Below are 18,991 nucleotides of genomic sequence, written 5' to 3' on the forward strand. Positions count from 1 at the left end.
GTGCGGCGGGAGCGCCGCCACGCTTCCCAAGCGGTGCACTATAGCAGTGCGCCACCGGGCTGGCCCCTTCATTTGTAATTTTAAGTTATGTGAGGCAGGTCAAGTGTCTGCTGCTCTGCTTCTTTTGCAGATTTCCACCAGTTTAAGGCCCCTTTGGTACTCTAGAGGGTTGTAATTATGGAGCCTTTCTGACGTTTGTCTACATGAATTAAATTGCTTCTGGGCCTCTTCATCTAATAGCTTGAGTTTCAGCTTTTTCCAGGCATCTACATTAATAATTACTTATCTACTTCCTGTTCCGCTTCCTAAATCATGTTGCTCTAACCATCTTTCTCTTTCTTTTTGTAGATTTATGTTTTTAAAAATCTCATTATTGTTATTATCACATATATAGAAAAAAAACTTACACATTTAAAAAGCAATATTGGATTGCATACAAATCCTTCAGACTGGACCCATTTAAGAGACATACACATGGAAAGGTTTTTTTTTTTTTTTTCCCCAAATCATTCACAAGGTAGTAATGAATCTACCTGACTGTCAGACCATCAGACTGGAAATAGTTGAACGTGTTATATTATTTGAACGTGTGTAGAATTGGAAGTGTGTAGCACAGTACTGTGTGATGAGAACCTGTAGATCATTGTACACTAGTGTTGACGGAATAAAACAGCTCAAGAACAGTCACTGTTCCAGCTGCTGGTCAACTTCCCAAACCAGGTCTCCATCATTATTGGCATAAAGATCAATGGAAGAATTTCTAATATTTTCGGTAATGACCCATGGCTTTAGCTAATTGTGTGTTGGTAGAAACAAAAGGCTCAGAGAAAGAGCAAAGTCTGGCTCATTTGTTCATTGCTGCAACACAATGCTTCACAGTCTTCCTCATGTCATAGCACATATAGAAAGTGACGACATTTATACAACATTTCATTGTAGAATGATGCTGCTTGAAACTGGCCCATGACTCCAACTTCTTTGAACCTTCTGCCTGCCTTAGTATGTGAGAGATCCCTAGACATGATGGCACATAATTTGGAAAGTCTACTATTATAAACATGGGGAAAATATAAATCTGCAGTACAGGTTTTTACAAAAAATCCATATCTCTATGAAAGATGTGTGTAATCAAGGGAATATGGACCCAAATTTTCAATCTCTTTAGGTTCTAATACTGAAAAGGGGTTGTTAAATTTTGGTTATTTATAGATACAGGAAAACCCATGTAAATTGCCTCCCAATTTTTTGGGGGGGGTGTTTCATGACATGAAATGAAAAGAATGAGTGAAATATTAAGATAATATAAAGTAAGAAATTAACTTATATCTCCTCATTTATTGTAGGACCCCAACCTGAACAACCAGCCACCTGCTTCTGTGGTGTGGATGCCCGGGGCTCTCAGCACACCTGAGTACTGCCACCAGGTCTTCTGAACCAGAGCAGAATATTTGAAAAGAAGACTGGTGAAATGGCAGATGTTTCAGATCAAGCTATCAGAGATAATCAGAAATCATACAGAAGAAACACATTTTTATTCTTGCTGATTTTTTACAAGTCCTCAATAAGACCATTCTTCACAGGATTTTAGTGCTATTGTGATTTGCTACATGACAAACCCCCTCAAAACTCACTGGCTTAAAACAACTATGTTATTACTATTTTATGATCTGTCTGCTCAATGTAATGTTGGCTGGAGCTAGACTCATCTGGGGACCTCACTGACTGGAACCCCACAAATTGCTCATTACATGTTGGAGCCTTGGTGGGAATGCTGGAAGGCTGGGCTTCTCTCTCACTTCATTTATTCTCAGGGAATCTTCCTTGACCCATGGCCTGTGCATGCGGTCTCTGTAGCAGGGAAGCTTTATGCCTTACCTGGTGGCTCAAAGTTTTCAAAAGCACAAAAGTGGAAGCTGCCAGGCCATCTTATTGTTTAGGCGCAGAACTACCACGATATTATTTGTTTACTAAAGTGGGTCACGGAGCTAGCCCAGATTCATTGTGGAAGGGACAACACAAGGGCATGAATATCAGGAAGCATAGGTCATTGGGGGCTACCACAAGAGTTAATAAAGTCAACACATTCCTTATGACCGGTAGAGACCAGAGTGCTGAGCACAACGCTTATCCAGTAATTATCAAGGCCATGTCAATTTTAACTCTCAAATACTACTCATCCATTTCCTTATTTCTATAGTCTTTGCTACTTTTCTAATTCAGCCATTCAGCACCTCTCACTGGGATGACTGCAATGGCCTCCTACCTGTCTTCCTGCCTCTAGTCTCAATTTCTTGAATCTAACTTAGACACCACTACTAGAGTTCTTATAAAACATGTACCTGATCAGATCACTTTCTATTTATCTTTGGGCAATAAGGAACTATTAGAAGTTGTAAAGTTCAAACTCTATGTTAAAACATACAAGGCCATTTACAGCTTTTCCCTTAGTTACCTTCTATTTTTCATCTTCCATCCTTTTCTACCACATTTTCTACATTTCACTAGTAGAAAATAAAGTTTTAAGATTTCTACCATGAATACATTTATATGGCAACACTTTAAATATATTAGAATTCCACAGTCAGTTGAAGGGTAGCCCCCAAAAGATATCTATGTCCTGACCCCCAGAAACTATGAACTTGACCTTATTTGGAAAAAGGGCCTTTGCAACTGTAATTAAATTAGGAAAATTGAGATAAGATAATCCTGGATAATCTAGCTAGGCCCTAAATCCAATGATAACTGTCTTTTTAGGAGATACATAGATGAGAAGGCCATGTGCAGACAGAGATAGAGACTGGAATTATGCAGCCACAGCCAAGGAATTCCTGGAGCCACCAGAAGCTAGGAGAGACAAAGAAAGATAATTCCCTAGAGCATTCAGAGGGAGCACAGCCCTGCTGACACCTTGATTTCAGACTTCTGGACTCTAGCACTGTAAGAGAATAAATTTTTGTCGTTTTAAGTCACCAAGTTTATGGTAATTTGTGAGGGCAGCCCTAGGAAACTAATGCAGTCATCTCCCAGAGGTAACATTTCCTAATAACCATAACCAGCCTTTGATTGTTTACGTTCATGGAAAGGCACATGGCAAACCAACACCATTTGATTCTTCTTTAGTATATTTCGAATTCAAATTCTCACACATTGTACATACAAACACACACTTATTTGTCATTCAACAAATACAGGAGGTTCCACAATTTACCAGGTATCAGAGTAGTTTCTGAGGACATGATGTTGAACAATAGACAAATATTTATTGGTTCTTACCACATATCAAGGTGTGTACTCATGATAAGTCAGCAAATGAAACACAAAATTCCTTGTTTTCATAGACCCTACATTCCAGAGCAGCGCTACCCTGTGGAATTTTCTGAGATGGTAAAAATGTTCCTCATCTGCACTATCCAATATGTGGTTACTGAGCTCTTGAAATGTGGCTGGTATGACTGAGAAACTAAATTTTAAATTTTATTTAATTTAAGTTTAGTTCTCCCCATGTGGCTAGTAGCTACCATATAGGACATCGCCTTTATCGAAGAAGGTACAGTATACACCCCCAAGGTACATGAGGACAACTCAGACAACTTAGGTAGTTATATTTCAGATAATAAGCACCTTGATAATTCTGACCCAACAGTTTTGGGAATCCACAGTCTTTCCCTACGTTACCTTCTATTTTCATCTTTCATCCTTTTCCACCACATACTATAAATTTGTATCAGTCAGAATATATCAGATAGAATAGGAAACTATTCTAGTCAAGTGTTATACTATAAGGAAGCCTTACAGGAATTGATATTGAGTGGATAAGACTTTTTGTTCTAATTATATTGGTGTGTTTTCTCCCTCTGGTAAGTGGAGAAGTAACATAGTGGGACAGTGCATATGAGCTTTAAACTGAATAATTTACAAGACTACTCTGGATGACAAAAGAGAAATATGTATTTTTTATCTTTTGATTCAAGGTAATGGGTTGTCTAACAATATATTATAAATACATAAATACATGTCTTCCCGTATATTTATTGAAATGTCTGTGACCTAATATGTTCCATTAGCACATGTATAAACATACTACAAGGCGCAACATGATTCTCGATAACAATGGAAATGACAAGATGGAGCTTTCTATTTTCTATTTTCTTCTGATGCCCTAGTTTTAAATCACAGAATCCATTTTTAAAAGGCAAATTTTTCTTCCCTGAACAATATCAGTATTAGTGAACCCTTTCCTTTTAAACATTGACACACATATATACCACCTAAATTGGATAGCAACTTTAAAAGAATTGGTTATCGAATCAGCAGTTTTTGAGTCCGGTCACAGGGGGCAGCATCTGCAAACATAGACTCTCCTCTGAAGTGGGTGGCAAAATAGTCTGATTGGCTGTCTCACATGCAGTCACCTCTATCCCCTTTCTTTCCAAAATACAGTGGTAGACCATAACTATTTTTTGAGGTCTGGAAAAAGCTAGTACAAGGAAAACCCATTTAGAACTACTTAGATTCAACACTCTTTCTGGAGAAGAAGGAGAGGGAGATGCTGGCGACCACAGCAGTCTTGATCTTATGGATGCAATTGTCATGTGAGTTTGAGGTTTCCCTGATTGCTTGTAGAAAATCCATCATAGTAGAGAATTGTCTGCAGGTGGGGGATGGAATTTCTGTTTGATGAACAATAATTTTTAAAAAGAGAGGGACAGAAAGAGGAAGATAGAGGGGGAGGGGGAGGGAGACATGGAAAGGAGGAGAAAAATAGAAAAGCAGAATGAGACCCTTGTAGCTCAGGGAATAGAGATCTAATCAGACCTTCTCTGATGCTTCCCATTGTCATTCTGAACAGGGGTGAATGGACAACAGGTAAAGCAGATTCCTCAGTTTCTGCATATACAAGAAGGAGAGAACTTCACCACTTACTGCAATTCCTCAGGCACTTCAAACAGCTTACAGTGGTATAAACAGAGGCCTGGGGGAAGTCCTGTCGCCTTGATGATATTAATGAAGGGTGGAGAAGTGAAGAAGCAGGAGAGACTGACAGCTCGGTTTGGAGAAACAAGAAAGGACAGCTCCCTGCACATCACAGCGGCCCAGACTGCAGATGTGGGAACCTACTTCTGTGCAGTGGAGGCACAGTGCTCCCCAAGCACTTGCTGCCTGTCCCCAAACCTTGCCCTAGTGCCTCAGGAGCAGCTCCTTCTTCTGTTCTCTCAGAGCATCGGCCAGAGAAAGCTGAAGTCACAATGTCTGTGAAGACCTAGTGCAACTCTACCCCATGGGCACTAGGAATGCATGTAGAAATTCAGTCTTTAAGATATGAAAGAGTTAAACATTTTTACTTCCTGAACTATTGGATTTTGTCTACATAAATGTTTCAGGGAATTTTTATTTTTTGTTTCTATTTTTATTTACTTGTTTTACATTTTGCATATTCTTACATCATATTGCAGGAATAATCTTATGCCCTTTTATTAACAGTCTAATTTTTATCATTAAAAATGCCTCTCATTAATAGTTTGAATTAATTATCTACTTTTCCACCACATAGGTACCTAACACTTAATTTTATAACGTTTTTGTTTTCGAATATTTTGATTATTTCCAATTTTTAATCATTTTAAATAACATTATCATTAACATTTTTAAATATACATTTTAATTTAAATTTCTCATCATTTCATTAGGACAGCTTCATAGAACTGGAATTAAAGTTTCAATGGGTAAAATGCTTTGCAATCTTTTTATTCCTTGTCTCTGTTAACATAACCTATTTAAAAGTTTTTCTTAATTCATTATCTCTACTTTCTAACCCCTTTCTTACTTGAATCCAGTCCAGTTAGATTTCTGTCTCTACCATTACATTGAAATCACTCTGCTAAGGTCACCAATGACTTTAACATTCACAAATCCAATGATCCATTCCCATTTCTTATCCCACTGACTCAGAAGAATTTGACATCATGGCTATTTTCTCCTTTAAACACCATCTTTGCTTGAACTCTGGGCTGCCACACTCTCCTGTTTGCTTCCACCTCACAATCCACCCCTCCTCAGTCTCCTTTTCTGGCTCATCCTCTTGCTGACCTCTGGATATTTTGTTGTCTCGGGGCTCACTCCTCAAACGTATATTCTGTCTATACTCACTCTCCAAGGGATCTCATCCAGGAAGACGGCTTTAGTTACCATTTACACATTGATGACTCCCAAACTCATATCTCCATCAGAGCCTTCTCCATTGAGAACCAAGTTCCTCTATACCATAACCTATGTAACATCTACATTGGATGTCTAATTGACATCTAAAATTTAACATATTGCAAGGAAAGTGAAGGTAAATGGTCAGGATCCCTCAGCTGTTCGGAATCTTGCTGAACATTTGATCTAAATATAATTGTGCACATGCACCCAGATATTGCTTGGCTATTGTCTCATGTGGATGTGTGTGGATATGCAGGTGTTCCTGGGTTGTCTGATTTGCACCCAGGTGTTCCTGGTTTATCAGACTTAAGTATAAAGGATGAATGGCTCTGATCCACAATGCTCCCCACCCCCAGGATGGCAGGGGAGGAAGGTGGTGCTGCAAAGGAGCTGCTACACTGCTGGAGGCTGTTGCTGCAAGCTGTTGCTGCCAGGGCCCCCATGAATCTGAGTTGTATTTCGTCAACTGTTTTCTCCGCATCAATAGAGATGATCACATGATTTTTCTTATCACTGTGCTGGTTATTAAGCTATTGTCTCAGCTACAAACACTTTGCTCCTCTACTTCACTTCTGTACTAAGTGCTGATCCCAATCATGCATTTCCCCCTAGAACTTGTTAACTTTGTGTTTTTCTTGTCTCCCCAACTGCATAATTAACATATTCTATTTTGTGCATTTTATTAACATCCACATAGAGTGAAGTTGAATGAACTTTAGGTAGCAGACACTCAACATTTATTTCTGACCTGCCACAATGCCTATCATTGCTCAGGAAAATCATTAATCCCCTTTAAATAGATATATTCCCACTGGTACCTACCTGAAATGTTGAAATCACCATACCTGAGAAAGAATAGAAGAAAATTCCAAGGGAAACAATGTAAATGTGACTTCTTCCATGTAAATGGGACAGCTACTTGTATTCTCCCAGACTAAAATTCCCTTCTTTGAGAATGTTCCTGGTAAATATTTTCATGAATTGAGAGAAAAATCTTAAGATGATTAGAAGTTTGGCAAGCATTTCTGTGGTTCCAGACAATGTGATTTGATGATGTGCTAGCTGGGAAGTGTACCAATTTACAAGTACCCAGATTCCCCAGTGATCACCCATGACTCTGTAGGGTTTTTTTAAGCAAAAATGAGAGGACAGGGGAAGGTAGAGTCCAGTCCTACCCAGACCCTGTATCTGCAGGAGAAAGTTAGCTCCAATCTGAGGTACAGTAACACTGTGCTTCAGGGAAAATGCTAGCAGAAGCAGAGTCTCTCTGATTTACATAACCTTAAATGTGAAAAAGAATTGAAGAGCAATATCTACAACATCACAGAAGATCACAGCTCTTTATTCATCATGGACTCTCAGCACAGAGGCTCAGCCACTTACCTCATGACCAAAATAAGAGACAAAGGAAGGGAAGGATGGGGATAGATTTGCCAGCGACAGAGCTCTTTTCAGGCAGTGTAGCCAAGAAAATGTTGCTAAGTGGTGGGCACCTAAAGTCAGCAGGATGAGGTCTAGATGCCGAGAATGGAATATAGCTTTCTTCCTTCACCTCTGCTACTCTGGAGTTCCTAAACCTTGCTACAGACGTAGAAGACCATAAAACAGGATTTCAGACAACTGATATGTAAAATGTGAAAAAATTACCTGAGTCTGCACAAGTGCCCAGATCTAAATATAAGAAGCATTCAGATGTTTGCAAAAGCACTAGAATTTCCAGTTAGCCAGATACCAGGTTGCTTTCTCACACCTGAGAACATATGCACGTACTTCAAAAAGTTTGTGAAAAAGTAGAATTAAAAGATAATATGAATCTTTCCATAAACTTTTAAGGTATCCTCATATTAAAAGGAAGGATATTACATTTCCCTCTTTTGTATTTTTAGAGTGAATTTGGAAAAGGTCTAACTTTTAAAAATAATTTAGTGCTATTTAGATTCAGAGATAAAATAAAGCTCTGGTAGGGAAAGAACTGATTGAAGGAAAGAATCAGATCTTCTCTCAACCTATGTGTACCCCTCAGAACATCCTACATACAGGAAGAGAACGTGCAGATTTCCATTAAAGGGGAGGAGAGTGAGGAAGGGAGCTGCAGATGTTAAGGACATTCAGTCATTACTGGAGAACATTTTAACACTATGCTTGTTTTTCTTTTTTTGTTTTCTGCCTCTCTGTTGTTCTATCTTCCTTTAACTTAACATAATGAGTTATTAAGGGGAAATTTTAAAAATGTTAATAAAAAAGCTCAGACCACATGGAGACAGTGCTTCCATGGACAGAGACACCGCTGGAAACTAGAACGAGGGAGCAGCAGGAGAGAGGACCCTCAGTGATGTGTTTCATGTGGCAGTGAGATTCTGACCGGCTGTGAAAACAGAGTGAAGATCCCTGGGCTTCCAAACTAAAAGAACCAGAAGAACTAGAACAGTGAACTAGGCCCTGGAACGACCAGGCCTCCAAACTGAATCCTCTGAGGCTGCAGGAAGAAAAAAAATGGAGACTCCCCCCCACCCCCAGCCCCAACACAGGGCTTCACTGATGCTCCTGTGTTTGCTGCCACTTGTGAGTGGGGGGAGCAGAGAGAAGGGAAGGAAGGGCGCAAGCCAGGGAAAGTGTGGCAGTCCTGTCATTGAAATCTAGAGGGATCCCGGACAATCTGGGGTTCACACTAAGGAATGCAAAACAGAAAATTCTTAACAAACAAAAACCCAAAAACCAGTTACTTATGTATGAAAATTTTTTATTCCTCCTGAGCAGAGTCAAATGGACAACCACAGGTGGAACAGAGTCCTCTGTCCCTGAAAGTCAAAGAAGGCCACAGCTTCACACTGATCTGTAGTGACAGAGACAGTGCTTTAGATTTCTTCCAGTGGTTTAGGCAGGATCCTGAGGAAGACCTCGTTTCCCTGCTATAAAAGCTATCAAATGTGGCAGAAGATTCAGAGCCAGCCTTAATAAAGGAGACCAGCACTTTTCCCTGCACCTAAAGGATTCCCAGCCCCACAACTCAACTATTTTTCTGTGAGTCCACAGTGACCCCAGGCACCTGCACTCTGTACCTGACACTGCTAAGGGGCCCAGGCGCTCCTCCTTTTATAAGGACTTTTGTGCTTTCTGTTCTCACAACTCTGGGTTCTGCTGGACTAGAGATTGTGTTTCACTTCCAGAGAAAAAGGGAGGAGGATGTTTCTATTAGGAAAACAGAAAAGTTTTTACCAAATCTAATGTTACATGTGCCACCTGATCATCTGGGGATTCTCAGGCCAGGAGATCAGAAGTCCAAGATAGGAGATACTACACTGGCAAGGGCAATTGATCCTGATTATTATGAAGATATAGGGTTGTTGCTTCCTAATGGGAGCTGGGAATTTGATCTCAGGGGATGACTTTTAGCACTTTCATGCCTGTGAATACTGTAAACAGGCAATTATAGCAACTATGGCTTGAGGACACACCCTGTATTGGCTTCCTTCCCTGCTGGATTCACTTTCTACCAATGTTTCCTAGAATCACCTTCAATAAACTACTTACACACAAATCCTCGTATTGAAGCTGACTTTCAGGATCCAAAACCAAGAAACAGGAATACAAATCATGAGACAAAGGCAGAGATGATCTAGAAGAAATTCTGGTGCTCCTTCTTCCACTGCTCTCACTGTTGGAGCACAGGGGATTCGAGCAGCCTCATTCAGGGCTGGTCCAACACTCACGACTCCCTGCACATCTCTGAGTGGGGACACTCAGCCACCCACCTCTGCTATAGAGAACCTGTGCTCCTCTCAGTTTCCAACATGTAACAGGGCCCCGTCAGACTTACATCCTGGGGACGCCAACTCGGAATTGCAATAAGGCTTCCTGTCACTCTTTCTGGAAATGCTAAATTCTGAGTGAATCAGAGTGAGGCTTTAAGAAGTTCCTTGTTCACAACATGCTCTCAAAGTGGAATGAAGGTGATGAGAGTAACTCTCAATATAAGTTGCTGGAGGCACTTTAGTGCTGATGAGAACTTCTGCAATAGTTATTTCAGAGTTTCTTGGTATAGCACAAACAAGGTCTTATTTAAAAAAAAAATCCATGGAAAATCTTAGCACAGTTAAGCATTATAGGTTCTGCTTCCACTTATCTCTGAACTTGTCAGTGCTCTTTTCAGCTACAAGAGGATGTCTGTTTTCCACCCTCATTCTTTATTTTTAGAAATAGTAAAACTGTGAAAGATGAATACATTAATATAGCAGGTATATTCTTATCACCCCAAATTAAGTGTTCATATTTTATAATATTTGCTTTGTGATTTTTATTAAGAAATAAAGAAGAAAAGAGAAATCACAGAGTTTGCCGTTGCTGTGAATGAAGCCCTGCCCCTCCTGCCCACCATTCCAGGCCCCAATCTCCTCTTCAAGGTCAGGTCTTATCAAAAATAAACCTGCCAGCTCCATTTCCTCTTTATCTTCATTCCAGAACAAAACAATTCAGACAAACATTTTTCACACTCATTTGAAATCATAGCCAAAGGCCCGTTTTATGAAAGACAGAGCAAAATGTACTGTAAAGACTTTCCTCAGTGAGACGTCGTCACCTGCCCACCTGTCACAGCATTTCCTGTTCTGAAGCACAAGTGTCACCAAGGAGAGGAGAGCCCAGATCAGAGCAGGAGACTTTTCACCCTGCAAGGGAGAGCTGCCGGCATGACGCCTGTTATCTGGCTGGGGACAGTCGTGTTGTCCACCTGTCTTGGTGAGGAAGGTGCAGGTCGTTATTTACAGTGGCGTCTAATGGGCTGTGAAGTAAGAGAGCAGAGTGTATAGTACAGGAACTGCATCGCCTCACAGAGCCCAGCTCCCGGGAGGCAGAAAGCTGACGCACGCTGCCTGGCGCTTGAAGCGGGGGATGGGAACCAGCTGTGAGTCTGTCTGTCTGTCTCTCTGACATGATACTCCAATGCAGTCCTTTCTCTCCTCTTCCCACAGGATCCAGCGTGGCTCAGACTGTCACTCAGTCTCAACCAGAAATGTCTGTACAGGAGGCAGGGACGGTGACCCTGGACTGCACCTACGACACTAGAGATAGTGATTATTATTTATTCTGGTACAAACAGCCTCCCAGCGGGCAGATGATTCTCATTATCCGCCAAGAAGCTTATAAGCAACAGAATGCAACGGAGAATCGCTTCTCTGTCATCTTCCAGAAAGCAGCCAAAATCTTCAGTCTCAAGATCTCAGACTCACAGCTGGGGGACGCCGCGATGTACTTCTGTGCTCTCGGGAGCGCACAGTGAGAGGAGCGACAGGCAGAGGCTGACAGAAACCTCAGACCTCAGCGTCTGTGCAGAGGTGGGGGTGCGGGGCGGGAGTGGTAACAGGAATGAACATACAAAAGAAATCATTGTCTTCTCAGGAGGAGAAAAACATACTGTTCCGACTATAGGAAACAGAGGGGATGAGTATAGCTGTAATTCTTAACATAGTAATAAAACAGTGAATGGACACAATACTTCATAATTTTGCACAGCACCTTCACATCGTTATTTCATTTCACCCTCACAACCCTTTGTGTCATATAGGAAGGTCAGACGTTCTGAGCATCACTCTGTCCAGCAATTCTCACAGCTTGACCCAAAGTTATGTTCTTCTACAGTGGTATCTTAACCTTTCAAATTGTTAATTACTCTAATTACTACTTGCATGGCCCATGATTATATCAAAGTCAACATATACAAAATTGAATTTCCTTACCTTTCTCACAACATCTTTCCTTTTTTTTTTTTTTTTCTTTATTTTTCCTTCCTCAGTGTCACTCAAGATTCAGGCGCACAGTAGAAATCTGCTGTTTCTGGGTTTCCCATTTGGGGAATTTCTCCACCCTCTACTGTCCAGCCTGTGCTATCTGTTCTTATTTCTTTCTAATTAAAAAACAGTACAAAAACTACATCATGGCAGTCTCACTATTTCCCATCTATCACTCATTCTTCCTGACTTGAACCTGACTTTACCCTGAATTTCTTACAAGTCCTTTATGCACAATTTGTCTGATGTAAGAAGATGAGGAAAGAGACCAAACAACTGTTAAACAGGGTTTCGTGTGCTGCTAGTATTTATCAGCAAATGCTAAAAAAAAAAAAAAAAGTTAAATTCCGGTAATGCAGTAATTCCTTCTGATGAGGCAACCTGGGAGGAGGTGGTGACCATTTAGAAACACCAGGGTAAGGGCGGAGCCAGGCAGCTGCCATGGCCAGAGTCACCACCCTTAAATCCCCTGAGAAATGGGAGATGTCTGGACCATGATAGGATTCTACCTTATGCTGAAGGAAAATTAAAAACAAAATAAAAAATAATGCTAACATTTCTTTTTATGTTACAATTCCCCCCTATACATCTCTTTCACTTTTAAGCTCTCTTGTGCATTTAATTTCATCTGCCCACTTTGGGTGAGCACAGGAGAGTTTGGAAAGACCCACACAGCTGCAATAGTTAAGCCCAATGAGCTTAGGTTGGAGGTACATTTAGAATGAGTGGTGGAAGTGACCAGATTTGGGAGAGGTGAAGAGGAGACTCAGACCAAATTGGTGACTCAAATTCAGATGTTCGAATCCTTTTCCAAGCCCACCCACTCCCCCTACTCTCTATAAGTACATCAGCTCTGGAACACCACACCAGCCCAGGCTAAGCACCCAGGCTCTGCTAGTCTGGGGGCTAGACACCAAGCCCACTGAAAGCATCTCACTCACACAAGCCAGACACCTCTGGGTCTCCTCTACTTTATCCTCTAGGCCCAATTAGTCACCTGGACTGCAAATTCAGGCTAGTAATCAAGTTTCATATCAAAGTTTGCTTCTTCCTTCCATCCTTGCATCTAGTGCCTTCATAGAGCCCTTTCTTTCTTATTTGAATTAATGAGTAATCCTTCATCTAGGTTCTCTGTCCTCATTTGCGCTCCTCTCAAACATTGCTTCACACAGCCACCTGAATAATCTTCCTACAGTGAAATCAGATCGTGTTCACTTCCCCTTCAGTAAAGGTCCGTTTGCCACAGAAAGGACTTATGATTATCCAGAATGTAAGTCCTGTCAAAGCAAAGACTACCACTGTATCTCTAGCACCTACCATGCCTGACAGGGTAAATGACCAAGGGTCATCTACTGATGAATTAATTGACCTCTGCTTAGCAATCCAACCTCATTTGTTGCAGTACTCCCATCCCCTCCCGCTGCACATGCCTGTCATCTCAGCACAGGAAATAGTTCTGCATCTGAGCCTTCCTTGATACTCTTCCCCACATGGTACGCCCAGGCGCAATTAAGCACTTGCTCGTGTTTAACATGTTCCAAAGCTTCCCCTCTTCTCTGAATCCTTGTCCTGACCCTCTAGCCCAGGTAGAACTGACCACTTCTTTATCCCCTAACTGAAACCCTAAGCTTATTTCTAACATAGCAAACCTAACACCTTACAGTTCTTATATGTGTTTTTCACTTTCTCCCCACTAAAATGCAGACTTTAATTATCAGGGACTGAGTCTTATTTGTTTCCATAGTAACAGTGTCTTCAACATTCCTTAATTCACAGATATATTTTTTTAAAGTTTCTCAAATGAAGCTAATTAATTTATGCTATTTTCCTTATTAAACATGATAAAGTAAAACTGATAAATTTTTATATTGCCGTCTCCTCTATAGTTGTGTTAATTTAGCATTCTGAGCTCATAGGACTATTGGTATGCAGAAAATTAATAGTAATGACAATATTATATTGATAATAATGATATTTGTAGTAGCTCACACTTGTGTATATGCTCCACATTCTGATAGATATATAACACATATTATTTCATGTAGCAGTCCTAGCAAAGCTGTGCTATAGGTTCTATTGATATCCCAATTTTATAGGAGGAATTAATGCTCAAAGAGTTTAACTTGCCTAGAATCACACAGCATATGTGTGATTCCTTAACCACTGGACTCATTGACTACCCAAAGGGTGGCGAAACACTACAGCCACTCAGTCTCATTAATTAAATAGATGCAGAGGTGGAATATGAGAAAGAAATGCGTGAAAATAGTGGTGTACCATACATACACTTGTAATCTGTTTTCACTTTTTCTAGGGTAGTGATTGCTATAACTAATTTAATTTATCTTTGTTGATGGAGGTCTAATGTGAAAATAACACTAATACCATTATTGATTTTTTACTGTGCCTTTTCAAAATGTTAGTTTGTAATTATTCCACTATTGAATATCCAATATGTTATAAACTCATTTTGTTTATTTTTCAATGGCCTGTGTCCTTTTTTGTAACTTAATGAAGAATATGATAACTTAAAAGGAATTTCTAACCTTCCAAATTATTGTAGGAAAATCCTTTTTGTAACTTTTTAAACTTTTTTTTTTGCTTATGGCTGGGTGTTGCAGTAAATGCTCTTTCAATTTTTTTCCTCCAGTGAAAAACTAATATATTCTGAATACTTCCCACATAAAGTTTTTCCATAGCATCAGTTCCCATGGCTATATAATTTTACATCTTTGAAATATATCTTAATTTACTAAACCAATAACGTTTGCAGGTAAGCATGATAAGTATATTTGTTTCCAAACTATTAGAAAATATTAGGGGTCTACGAGAAGTAAAACAGTTATTTAAAAAAATTCCTGTACATACTTGGCTTTTCTTTACTCTATAGTGGCTTTATTCTGAAGCAGGCTCAGGCCGAAGCGATGGCAGAGACAACCACCAGGAGCCCCAGACTTGTGCTTTTCTGCAGTGGTTTCCTATTGCTGCTGTAAAAAAAAAATACCACAAACAAAGTGGCTTAAACAATACTAATTCAATGTCTTACAGTTCTGGAGATCAGAAGACTCACTGAACTTAAATCAAGGTGTTGGCAGAGCTGTGTTCCTTCTGGAGTTTCTAGGGGAGACTAAAACCCTGCCCTTCTCCAACTCATAGATGCTGCTGCTGCTGCTTTCTTTGGCTCATAGCCCTCTTCCATCTTCAAAACCAGAAATCACATCGCTCTGACCTCTTTCACCATTGCCACGTCTCCTCTGATTTTCCTGGTTTTCCTGCTTCTGTCTTATAAGGTCCCTTGTGATTACATTGGAATCACACATGCATTCCAGAATAATTTCGTCATCTCAGGATCTACAACTTAATCACATCTTCAAGATCCCTTTGCCATGTAAGGTAACATATTCAGAGGTTTTGGGGCCAGGATGGACATTGTTACCAACTGAATGTTTGTGTCCCTCCAAAACTCATATGGTGAAGTCCTAACCCCCAAGGTAATGGTGTTAGGAGATGAGAGGTCTTTGGGAGGTGATTAAGTCATGATGGTACAACCCTCATGAATGGGATTAGTGCCCTTATAAAAGAGTCCTTGGACAGCTCCCTTGCCCCTTCCACCTTAAGATATTACAGTGAGAAGATGGCCATCTCTGAGCCAGGAAGCAGTCATTGGACACTGAATCTGCTGGCTTCTTGATCTTGGACTTCCCAGCCTCCAGCAGTGTGAGGGGTATATTACAGTGAGAAGATGGCCATCTCTGAGCCAGGAAGCAGTCATAGGACACTGAATCTGCTGGCTTCTTGATCTTGGACTTCCCAGCCTCCAGCAGTGTGAGGGGTAAATGTTTGTTGTTAAAGCTACACAGCCTATGGTATTTGTTTAATAGCAGCCCAAACAAACTAAGCAGATGTCTTTGGGGGAATGTTATTCTGCCTATTATACCCGCCAACTTACCAATTCCAGCAGAAGGAACAGGCTTCCTTCCCAATGATTCTAGAAAACAACTTGGGGATGACTTTGCTTGGACTGGCTTGTTCATGTCTGGGAAACAGGAAGAAGTAGTTCCCTAAGGCAAATCCAAGTGGATAGGCAAAAGGAACCGATGACCCCAACACTATTAACTTCCTTTCAAACTCCTTTGCCATTGCACAGCAGTAATAAGTATTAATTCCCATAAAGCTGTTATTCAAATTACCCAAATTTACATTTCAACAGAGCGAGCAAAGTTCAGTGAATGAAATTGCTCACAAAGACGCAGAGCTCTGTTGATGGGAAATTCAGCATAGACAATTGTTCAAGAATCTGTTCAGTGGATAAAAGAAGGAATAAGAAGTCTTGAATGGAAAGTTGAATTGAGGGATGTACTAAATGGTATTTCTGGTAAACTGAAACTGAAGAGTAATAGAATGGATAGCTTGATGTAACTTGCTATGCCAACCCTGATGTTACACTCTAAACCTGAAACTCCAGGAAAGGCTCAAATGCAACAAATCACATAAGTACTTAGGCATAATCTTGAGTACTTCAGTTGTAGATGAAATTTTATTTAATCAACTCATACAGATCCTCACATGCTATGAATAACAGCTCATTTGGGTGAAGAAAGTAACCTGGCTGGCAATGAGTCAAAGTGAAGATTTTATTTTGATTAAACCCTTTGATGTATCCAAAAGGGTTTGAAAACACATTGAAGAAGTAAGACAGGTCAGCAAATACATGAATTTGATCAGCACTTAGCGAAAGCAGTTAAAGGGAAAGAAAGACCAAAAGAAAAGTGGCTGAAAGAACATAGAAGTCAAAGATGAAGAATTAAGTCCAGAATATGTGTGGCAGGAATGCTGAAGGAAAATGAAGATAAAAGTTGAAGAAGCTTTGAAACATTGTCCAAAACAAACTAAAGGATGAGGAATAGAATGTCCTAGAAAAAATTAATCAAAGTGTTATGTACTGTTAGCATTCAAACACAGTTAAGAAACATTATGACAAAAATAAATATGAGAGTTTTAAAGTTTTTATGATGATCATGGAGTTTTGCTCTTCCATGTACATTAAGTGATCCACAGTTATTTATATCACAGTTTTAAATATGTTATAGGAAAAGTCAAGTCAAGCACTTCAGTATAGAAAAAGAGATATAATTAGCCACGGTGTAGACCAAATGACATTTGGTTGTAGAGAGCCTTCAGGCATTGCAATATTCAGTATATTCTAGGGGTAAAAACAAACAAACAAACATAAAGGAAACTAAACTCATGTAAAGATAACAAGAAATAGTGCATATGTGTGTATACGCAAACACATGCATACATTCATATGTATATATGCAGTATATTTATATAATTATATGTAGCATTATATATATTATTATATATGTTATATGTAATGTATGTTATGTGTGTATATATACAAGAATATATATTGTGTGTATGTTTGTATATTTCTGTTCTTCTCAGAGAGGCAATGCTCTGGCAACTCCCTTATTCCCCACTCCCTACTCCTAGTATCCTATTAAATCTAGCCTTAGATTTCCCACTAGATCCTCCTCAAAAAAGTTCCCTATATCTGTAAATTAATCTTCACCCTAACTATTTCAGTGCGGGATTCCTATTGATCCAGTATTGCCCAGGCAGTCATATATTAAGCCTAGAGTTCAGAGAGGACTATGGCTGGCCTATGGATAGTGTTCAAACCGTGGGATTAAATGAGATAACTTATGGAGAAACTGTGGACGAGGAAGACATTCTTAAACTGAGCTCCTGGGCTCTCAGTTAGGATTCCTATTGATCCAGTATTGCCCAGGCAGTCATATATTAAGCCTAGAGTTCAGAGAGGACTATGGCTGGCCTATGGATAGCGTTCAAACCGTGGGATTAAATGAGAAAACTTATGGAGAAACTGTGGACGAGGAAGACATTCTTAAACTGAGCTCCTGGGCTCTCAGTTGAGGTTTAGCAAAAAAGGAGGAGTCAGCAAAGGAGACTGAAATCAACTAGTGAACTGGAAGAGAAACCAATAGAGTGTGCTGTCACAGAAGGCAAGACCAGAAAATGCTTCAAGAAGGTGTGGTCAACTATATCCAGTGCTTCTTGGGTTGAGTGGGGGCTTGTACAGTGAGAAAACAGAGGTGAATCAGAAGAGATAGGTGGAAAATAACTTACTAAAAAGAATTAATCAAATAATTCATAAGCATCTTTATTTCTATATTTAAAATTTTCATGCAATTCTGTATATTGGCATTTGTCTTTATGGTTTCTGGCTTTGGTGTCACACTTGGAAAGGCTTTTGATGCCTTGAAATTATAAATTACCTACTATTTATATTTCTTTTATTATTATGTTAGTAGTTTTGTTTTTATACATTTAAACTTTATTTTTATTATACATACATGTGGGGTACAACATTGATTTTCAATAATTGTGTAGAATTTGTGGTAGTTAGATCAGTATAGCTAGCTTATTCATCATTACAACATGTAATCATTCTTTGTGTCCATTGACCAATTCTTCATTAGCCCCTTTCCGTCTCCCCTCCACTCCCCTTTTCTACCTCTAGTCTTCTAAAAGTTCAGTGTATTACTCTGATTATTGTTTCTTCTTTCTTTTAGGCTATCAGAAACTTATTTTGGAATATGGCAGGGACCCAGATTTATTTTTTCCCCAACATATTAATTGAGCAATGCATCCTCTCTTCACTGATCTTAATGACCATATTTCTATAAGCATTTGGGTCTTTATCTTGACTTTCTGTCCAAGAATTGCTATTTCTACACATGTTCCATATCCATTTAATTACGTCAGATTTGTAAATTATTTCAGTAGCACTGAGCCCAGTTCATGTACCTTTCTCCATGAATTTGGTCATTGTTTTGAGTTGTATGTTACTAATGATCTTTCAGGAAGATCATCTGGCACCAAGTGCATTCTCTAATCTGTAGAGACAAGGTTAAATTTCCATGTTCTCACTTATTGGTGGGAGCTAAAAATAAATAAATAAATTCAGACACACACACACA

The 18,991-nt window shown here is 39.6% G+C and overlaps 1 gene segment (V, D, J or C); it reads left to right on the top strand.

The window, feature by feature from the left end:
* The first annotated feature begins 10,850 nt into the window (after positions 1-10,850).
* On the top strand, positions 10,851-11,503 carry LOC103609022. The segment is given in 2 exon segments: positions 10,851-10,935; positions 11,169-11,503. Coding segments are annotated over 2 exon segments (357 nt in total).
* Positions 11,504-18,991: the final 7,488 nt, after the last annotated feature.

The sequence above is a fragment of the Galeopterus variegatus genome, unplaced genomic scaffold (genome assembly GCF_000696425.1).
Source record: "Galeopterus variegatus unplaced genomic scaffold, G_variegatus-3.0.2 Scaffold9096, whole genome shotgun sequence".
NCBI lineage: Eukaryota > Metazoa > Chordata > Mammalia > Dermoptera > Cynocephalidae > Galeopterus > Galeopterus variegatus.